At 34.4% G+C, this 9,245-nt stretch overlaps 2 protein-coding genes across 2 annotated transcripts; both read left to right on the top strand.

The window, feature by feature from the left end:
• Positions 1–114: 114 nt before the first annotated feature.
• On the top strand, positions 115–4,448 carry LOC132164435 (phenylacetaldehyde reductase-like). Its single transcript, XM_059574947.1, has 6 exons — positions 115–843; positions 1,915–2,084; positions 2,376–2,567; positions 2,986–3,148; positions 3,577–3,763; positions 4,055–4,448. Exons 1-6 carry the CDS (start codon positions 723–725, stop codon positions 4,197–4,199), a joined length of 978 nt encoding a protein of 325 aa, XP_059430930.1. The 5' UTR covers positions 115–722; the 3' UTR covers positions 4,200–4,448.
• Positions 4,449–8,258: 3,810 nt separating this feature from the next.
• Positions 8,259–8,973, top strand: LOC132163836 (NAC transcription factor 32-like). The gene is made up of 3 exons (XM_059574219.1): positions 8,259–8,454; positions 8,544–8,848; positions 8,962–8,973. Exons 1-3 carry the CDS (start codon positions 8,259–8,261, stop codon positions 8,971–8,973), a joined length of 513 nt encoding a protein of 170 aa, XP_059430202.1.
• Positions 8,974–9,245: the final 272 nt, after the last annotated feature.

Here is a 9,245-nt window from a genome sequence, read left to right as displayed (position 1 = left end):
TTTGGCACAGCCAAATTGCTGAAAAATCAGCTATGTTTATATATGTTTGCCCCCAGCCAGGGCAAACATATAATAAAAATATGTTTGCCCTGGCTGGGGGCAAACATAGCTGATTTTAAAGCAATTTGGCTGTGCCAAATTCTTATCCTTTCTCCAAACCATTCCAAAAGAAAATATTGATTATATGTTTGCCCTGGCTGGGGGCAAACATAGCTGATTTTCCAGCAATTTGGCTGTGCCAAATTCTCCGAACCATTCCAAAAGAAAATATTGATTATATGTTTGCCCTGGCTGGGGGCAAACATAGCTGATTTTCCAGCAATTTGGCTGTGCCAAATTCTTCGAACCATTCCAAAAGAAAATATTGATTATATGTTTGCCCTGGCTGGGGGCAAACATAGCTGATTTTCCAGCAATTTGGCTGTGCCAAATTCTTCGAACCATTCCAAAAGAAAATATTGATTATATGTTTGCCCTGAAATTGTGCCAAATTCTTATCCTTTCTCCGAACCATTCCAAAAGAAAATATTGTTTTCTTTAATTTTGATTTACCAACCTTTGAAGACTGGTCAAAAGGGAGCCATTAATTCAAAATATTATACATCTTTTTTTTTTTATGTCTCATCTCTTCTCTTCTCTTCTAGGCTTTATTTAAGTGGAACCAAGTGAAAGGCAAATTTACAAAACGGAAACAGAATCCGAAGAAGAAGAAGAAGAAGAAGATGAGCAGTGGAGCAGGAAAGATCGTGTGCGTCACCGGTGCGTCCGGCTTCATAGCTTCATGGATCGTCAAGTTTCTTCTCCAGCGCGGTTACACTGTCAGGGCCTCTGTTCGCGACCCAAGTCAGTATTCTCTGTCTCTGTCTCTTTAAGTGTAATTTAATCCTTTTTTTCTCGGTGAGCTTTTGGATTCTTGTCGTTGAAGTTCTGCTTGCAAATTATAAGCAATTCCCATTTCCCGGTTCTGCCTTTTAATCGTTTATTTTTCATTTTCATTGAATCTTTTGATAGCTGAATTGAGGTATTCACTATTCAGGACACTGGGATATTGGGTCTGGTTTTTTTATTTTTTATTTTTGCTTGTGGGAGAGGGTTTGCTTTTTGGAGTATATATGGGCTACTAATTTTTTTTTCTTGAAAGGTCGAAGTTATTAAATGTTTCACAAACAAAAAAAAATTCCACGTGATGGATTTTTCATCAAAACTGATGGTGCTGAGTAACGGAGTGGCTACTTTGAAACATGTTGGTAATTTGTTGGGCTAATTTAGTACATTTTGAACATTGTAGAGCCAACTTCCAAACATCTGTCAGTTTGAGGGCTTTTTTATATTTTTTTCTTTTATTTATAAAAAGAAAAACTAGAGAAGTGGCTGCTCAACCACCTAAAGGAGAAGAAGGGGTTGTAGCACGGCCACTTATGACCGGTTGGAGTGGCCATGCAGCCATCTTTCTATTTTTTATTTTTTATTTTTTGAAGTAATAACTCGGCTTCTACTCCTACAAAAATAAGGACCCATTTTCTCAAAATATTCCTATAATAAATGTGAAAAGGTTTTTAAATCATGTGTTATGTGTTTTTTTTTTTTTTATTAAGAGTTTTGTGTTTTGAAAAGTAAACCATCTTGAGAAAAGTGTGTTTTTAATTTTGAAAACTTTAACAAATGTGTTTGTCAATATAGTCATGAGTAAGAACTAAGAAGTATATTAATTAAAATAGTATGAAAGCTACCCTCGAACTTTGATCTTGCAATGTCATAGATTAGAGGAATAACAATGTTGGCATTTTTTTTTCATAGTTAACAGACTCTTCCTTTTCTTTCTGATTTTCTGCTTGAATGAGCCATTGGAAAGTATTTCCTTACCTTGGCTATTAGTGTGATATTATAATCTAACTTCATTTCTATCTCCCGCAGATGATCCCAAAAAAACAAACCACTTACTCGTACTTGATGGAGCTAAGGAGAGACTTCACCTCTTCAAAGCAAATCTACTGGAAGAAGGTGCCTTCGATTCTGCTATTGAGGGCTGTGAATGTGTATTTCATACTGCATCTCCCTTCTTTATTGATGTTAAGGACCCACAGGTATATTCCATTTTACTCTTCTTTTTTGATTATTCCATTAGCATTTATTGATGAAATTGAAAGAGGTGATTTGAACAATGAATTTGTTAAAGATACCATGATAGTGGAGAATGTCTTTCTATCAAAATGCTGCCTGGAATTGTGTTTCCTAGTTAAGAATGCGGATCCTGGCCCCACTAAAGAACAATGATGTTAATATAATCAAGTATTTTTTGAATGTGATCTTATCAAATTGTACTAAATTTTGTTTATAAACAAGCAAATAATTTTCTTGTCGCCCTAACCATTCAGGCAGAGCTACTTGAACCTGCAGTAAAGGGAACACTTAATGTTCTTAATTCGTGTGCAAAGTCTCCATCTGTGAAGCGGGTAGTTTTGACATCTTCTGTAGCTGCAGTTTCATTCAATGAAAGACCTCAAACCCCTGATGTGGTTGTTGATGAGACTTGGTTTTCTGATCCGGAATTTGCTAAGAAAGAACAGGTATGTAGAGCTATTAGTCTTCATGCTTTTTTTGAAAATAAATATGGTGATAACTTGGCCCCCTTTAATGGTTTACAGCAACATCATACTTAAGATTTTCATGTTCTTCTGAGTGATTATGACTAGTGCTGTATAATTTAAGAGATCCTGCATCTGTCATCATGATGCAGCTTTAACTAAAAGCATCTGGTTAATTTCTTCTCTTCTTGGAAGAAATAGATTATTTTAGGGAGGGAGCATGCTGCACCAGTGCACCAGTCGGTCTCTGTCATGCTCTGGCATCAGTGCTTTGTTAAAGTCAATGCCCTTCTATGATCACTTATAAAACAGGGAACCATGCTACTAATGACTATCATATATTCAGCTGAATATTTAAGTTTCTGGGTGCTAATGCTAAATTTTTTTTTTTTTTTCCCAGCAATGGTATGTGCTTTCAAAGACATTGGCTGAAGACACTGCCTGGAAGTTTGCCAAAGAGAAGGGTATTGACATGGTTGCAATTAACCCAGCAATGGTGATTGGTCCTCTCTTACAGCCGGCACTAAATACAAGTGCGGCTGCAATTTTGAACTTAATAAATGGTATTTGTTCTTCACAGTACTGATTGTAATTCTCAATTTATGATTCATCTCAATAAGTTGATCTTTGACTAAAAACTTTTTAACAAGAGAAAGTTTCCAAGGGTAATGAGAGGTGTATTTGCTAACTCATTTAGGGAAGGTTGAACAGTATCAATCATCATGTTTCTCTTTCTATTGAGTCAGGATGTTAACCAAGCAGCTTGATGCTATCCTTTTATGTCCCTTTGGGCCTTTACACAAATACTACCATATGTGTACGTGTGTATTTGTGTACGTCTTGTCTGTGGTTTGTTGTTCTGAAATAATGATATGATCCCTACTTGTTTAAGGTACTTATTGTAATATTATACACTAAAATCTCCATTCCCAGAAATTGTATCTTTTCTTGCTCTGTATTTCATATCTCTTTTCTTCTTTATTTGATGCAGGAGCACAGGTGTTTCCCAATCTAACATTTGGATGGGTTGATGTCAGAGATGTTGCCAAAGCACATATTCAAGCATATGAAATCCCTTCAGCTAGTGGAAGATATTGTATGGTTGGGAGAGTTGTACACTATTCTGAACTTGTGAGGACTTTAAGTGAGCTTTATCCCTCTTTACAACTTCCACAAAAGTAAGCTTTTATTTCCCTCTAATTTTAAGATATAATATTTGAGTCATACTTTCCATTAGCAGTATCGCTGCAATTGTACATTGCCCTCACTATGTACCACTTGTCACATTGAATCCCCTTAAACTACCAATCGTTGGCAAAAAAACCAATCCGGTAACCAAAATAGTTAAAAGGGATGGAGTATGATCCTATCTGTTTACTAGCATTATGTTTTTAAAGATGTATGGTATATTTAAGGCTCTGTTGGTTTTGACGCAAAATGTTTTTTCTTTTTCCAAATAACTTTGACAGGTGTGCGGACGAAAAGCCGTTTGTGCCAACATTTCAAGTGTCCAAAGAAAAGGCAAAAAGCTTGGGTATTGAATTCACTCCTTTTGAGGTGAGCCTTGAGGAAACTGTTGAAAGCTTGAAGGAAAAGAACTTTGTCAGCTTTTAAGTTTGGTAGCACCCTGAAGCTCTTTCCAATAAACAAATGACACTTAGGTGTTTTGATTGTGGGAGTCTCCAATAAAAGGAATATTAATTTTCTGGTGGAAAATGAGGATGCTTTGTATTTTTCTTTTGGTAGGTTTCAAAACTACTCATTTTGGTGAGTGAATAATACCAGTGTGATGGTGAATGTAATATCAGTGAGTGCTTATTAATATTGTTAATTACAGTCTCTAATGTTACATAAGATTGCTTATATTATGCTCTCACTGAATTATGTGAGCTGAATTGTAGCATCATATGCATTTTATCTCACCCTTAGTGCACTGGACCAGGATTGACTGCAATTAGATGTTTGTATTGCATGAACTAAGTGCGGCTAATGTGAGAGAGTGGGTAGCTCTATACATGTTCAGATAGGTGATAGGGCCTATCCGAGCACTTGTTGGATTAGATGCAACGCTCATGTTAGCTGCCTATATTGTATACAATACGAATAACTAATTTCATCATATGAAAAAAAGTCTAATTTACTTTATTAGGCAGTGAGTAGTTTTTTTTTTTTTTTTTAATGTAGTGAAATTTTGGGAAAAATGCAAAATCAAGTTTACTTGATTTTCAATAAGCTTAATGTGGTATTAAAATGTTTTGGGAGATTCCTGAGGTATGCATAAATAACAAATCACTCCATTTTGTCAAATTTTATGAAAAAAGTTGTATTTAGTGTGTCACGTCATAGCCAATAAAATCATAACATGTATCACTCATAACAAAAAAATATACAAATATAAAAATTATTATAAATATATTTAGTATATAAAAATGAAAGTTAAGAAAATTAAAATTAACTCTTGTCTCGCTTTGCTCTCCACTTTCTCAACACGCCATGGGAGGAGAGAAGCACCTCTTTGCCTCCCTCCTCCTCCCACTTTCCTTCTACTCTCCTTCTCCTCTTCCACCACCTCTCCCTTCTAAAGCTTATCGCCTCTTTTGAAGCTCTATCTCTCACCCTTGGCGATTTATCCAATGGGATTTGTCTCTTCCCCCTAAAATTACAGCCTCAGTACATCCACCTTCGCCTTGCCACCTCCTCTGCTTGGCCGCCACATCTCATCCCTTGGATTTCAAATCTTGCTTTTTTTGAGTTGGTCGGTCATTTTCAGTCAATTCTTCCCCCCAAACATGCTTCACCAGAGTCATAACTAGCATCTCCACTCATTCATTTGATGTATTCCTTTTTAATTTCTGCCTACAGTTATTTTGGGACTCACTATTGGGTTCTCCAGCCCTTCTTTATTGTTCTTGTTTGTAGTTCTTCATTATATATTAAAAAAAAAAAAAAAAACTGCCGCGAGACTCCCTAAAGGTGGCTGCTCAGGAATTGGGTTCGAGATTTCAACGCACTTTGGTAACTATGGAGCTTGGATTGCCATCATGGTTCTCGACTCTGCTGTCTCTGCTCTTCTTTCTCTTGGAACTCCACTGCTTTCTTTGTTTTCCACTTTTATTTTTCTCGCTTCATATTTTCCTGGAATGCTTCTTTGCATCTGGGGATTTGTTTGGATGCTGAAGAAAATCGATCAAACGATAAAAAAGAGTGGTTTCTCTGTTTGGCTGATGAGAAAATTGAGAAAGGGAAACACATTGAAATTATTTCTTTTTAATTCCTGCTTTCGTCTGATACATTTTTTTTTTTCCATTTTCATTGTTCGTGCTGCATGGCTTGGTAGGGAGCAAGTTCAAATTTCCCGGCCCTTATATATATATATAAGTTTTAAATTTTTATATATTTATATTTTTTAAATTATGAATTAACATATATCATTATTTTATTGGCTTTAACATAACATATACACTAATAGAATTTGTCAACTTTTTGACAAAATTTGACAATATAGAGTAACTTGTTATTTTATTTTATTTTATTTTTTGAACTAGTAATCACTTATATTTTATGAGGCATGATTTACAGTTGATTGAGCTACCCGTTGTAAACAAGTAACTTATTATTTATGCATACCCGAGTGATCTCTCAAAACATTTTAATACTACATTCTAGCTTATTGTAAATAAAGTAAACTAACCAGATGGACTAAACTCTATTAAACTTTAGAACTAGAAAACTTAACAAGAGCAAAAAGAGAATAACTTCTATATGGATTTGGCACAAATCAAGTCTTTTGTGCATTATATTGAGAGGATGACACATCAGTATAGAATAACAAAAGTGAGTGTTATAAAAACACCATATCTTTATTTTTAGGGAAAAATATAATTTAGCCCTCTCAAACTACCAGCTATTTTTATTTTAGCCTCCTAATGTTCAAAGAGTGATAAAGTAGCCCACAAACTACCAAACAGTTACAATTTGGCCACTTTGAAAAAAAAAATCAATTTAAAAAATGCCCCCAAAACGACGTTGTTTTGAGGAAAAGAAAAAGAAAAAGAAAAAAGAACAAAAGAAACGGTGGTTTCTAGCCACCCCATAGGCCATGGGAGTTGTTGAGTGGCCACCCTAGCTAGGCCTGTTGAAAGATAATGTAGATTCTATTAAACAATATATAAATTTTTTATAAAAAAATGTTTATCTTTATATATAACTAATAATTAAAGTGTTACCGTCTGAGTGAGGATAAAACTTTTCATCATATTTGATATTTGAAAATTGAAAAGATAGTAATTAATGAAATTTTCAATTTTCAAATATCAAATATGATAGAAGAGTTCTATTCTCACTCAAATTGTTTAATAGAATCTACGTTATCTTTCAAAAATCAAATGGATTAACTGATCAAATTAATCTTTTGAAAAAACTTAGTGATTTAACTCGATTCAAATATTTATCAGTTAAGATTGTTTTGTTTTGTTTTTTTTTTCTGAGATATACTTTTGAGATTTCTTCTCGTTCAACTCTATTTATATTTTTTTCAAATATGCTATTGAATCTGTTGCACCCATATGGGGGTGTTATAGATGTAATTGTAAATTTAAAAAAGAGTAGATAAGAGATAAACAAGAGTCTAACGTAATTTTCGAAATTTGGCATACAGTTTTGGTGCTTGTTCTCTGATGAAAGTGCACAAATCAGCTTGCATGGCTTGGTAGGGAGTAAGTTCAAATTTCCCAGCCCTTGTCTTTTTTTTATTTTTTTTAGTCTTATATATATATATATTATTGTAATAACACGTGAATTTGACATAGGAGAGTAACTTAGGGCATGCTTTATTTCATGGATTTTTTGAATTTTGATTGTGGATAATGAATAGATTTTGTGTTTTCACGTCCTAAAAGAAAATGCACAAAATACAGTTATGTCATATTTCAGGAGTATTTTTGTCTTTTTATTTTTTGAGAGGACAAAAATATTCTTAAAGTATAACTAACTAGATATTCTCCGAGAGGATCCTAAGAGGTTGAGAGTAGTTAATTAAGAATATTAAATTGAACTATTTAATTTGCTTGATGAGATTGAATTAATGTTCCGATTGAATAGGTGTTATTTTCGAATTGTTTGACTAATATATCTCAATTGGTTCACTTATATAATAAAAGTATCTTAATTAATGTCATGTATACCTGAACAGAAATCATAATAAGCGTTTGGATAACATATATCTTAAATTTCAAAAATTAGTTCGATTCTTGTTTATATGGGTGCATATTTGAAAAAAGAAATATATATATATATATATGAAACAATCTTTAGTGATAAATATTTGAATCAAGTTAAATCACTTAGATTTTTGAAAAGATAATGCATGTAGATTATATTAAACGTACAATATACAAATTTTAAACATTAATCAAAATACAATATTTCCGAGTGATCGAGGATAGAACGACTCTTGTATCGATCATATATATTTGATATTTGAAAATTGAAAAGATAGTAATTAATGAAACTATCTCCTGATCGAAGAAGAGATGTGCTACCAATCAAACTCATCTCTCTACTTAAACTCACTCAATATAAACTTTTAAGGGAGATAGAGTTCTTGAGTTTTCAAGCTTACGTTTTCGATCTTCTCGATCAAAATTTCTTTGTACGTACGTACGTAGTCCAACAATGGAGGCCGTGAAGCCGGATGTGACGCATAATTGCGATCATTACTTCAAAACTCTCCCGCCTGGGTATAGGTTCCGCCCCACTGAGGAGGAGCTAATCAACTGCTACTTAAACCCCAAGCTTTTGAACCAGCCCCTGCCACGAAGCCAGATCATCGAGGCTAAAATATATGACTTCCACCCTGATATTCTTACAGGTTCTTGCTTCTTTCTTTGATTTAACATATATACGTACCCTTTTATTATTATTATTATTATTTGAAAATAAGTTTTGCTTTGATTCAAGGAATGTACCAAGAAATATACACAGACAAAGAGAATGGAGTACACGAATGGTACTTTTTCACACCAAGAGAAAGAAAGTACCCAAATGGAGAACGTCCAAATCGAACTACCGGGGATGGATACTGGAAGGCTACCGGATCTGACAAGCCAATTGAAGATACAAGAAATATTTTAATTGGGTTTAAGAAGACATTGGTGTTCTACCAAGGAAAAGCTCCCGGAGGTGTCAAGTCCAACTGGATTATGCATGAATTTAGGACCGCCAATCCTCCTCTTCGAAAGAGAAAATATGAAAATGACATGACAGTAGGTGGCTTAATTTTCATTTCAGCATTCATATATAATAATATTACTGATCGCTTAATCATGAATTTCTTTTTTTCTTTGTTTCTCCAGTTGGATGACAACGTCTTATGTAGGCTCTATCATAAGAAAAGTTCTGATAAATCTAGAACCGTTACGGGTACAGATGAGGATCCATCGACTTCAAACCCAACTTTAGTTGAATCCACACCTTCCCATGATCATCCGCACGAGCATGAGCATCAGCAACATGCTCATCATCAGCACGAGCATCAGCAGCATCAGCAGCAGCAACATGCTCATCATCAGCACGAGCATCAGCAGCATCTGTATCATCTGCAGCAGAATCAGCAGCAGCATCTGTATCATCTGCAGCAGAATCAGCAGCAGCATCTGTATC

This window comes from Corylus avellana, chromosome ca10, assembly GCF_901000735.1.
Source record: "Corylus avellana chromosome ca10, CavTom2PMs-1.0".
In the NCBI taxonomy this organism is placed as follows: domain Eukaryota; kingdom Viridiplantae; phylum Streptophyta; class Magnoliopsida; order Fagales; family Betulaceae; genus Corylus; species Corylus avellana.
This window is presented reverse-complemented; position numbering and strand designations above follow the sequence as displayed.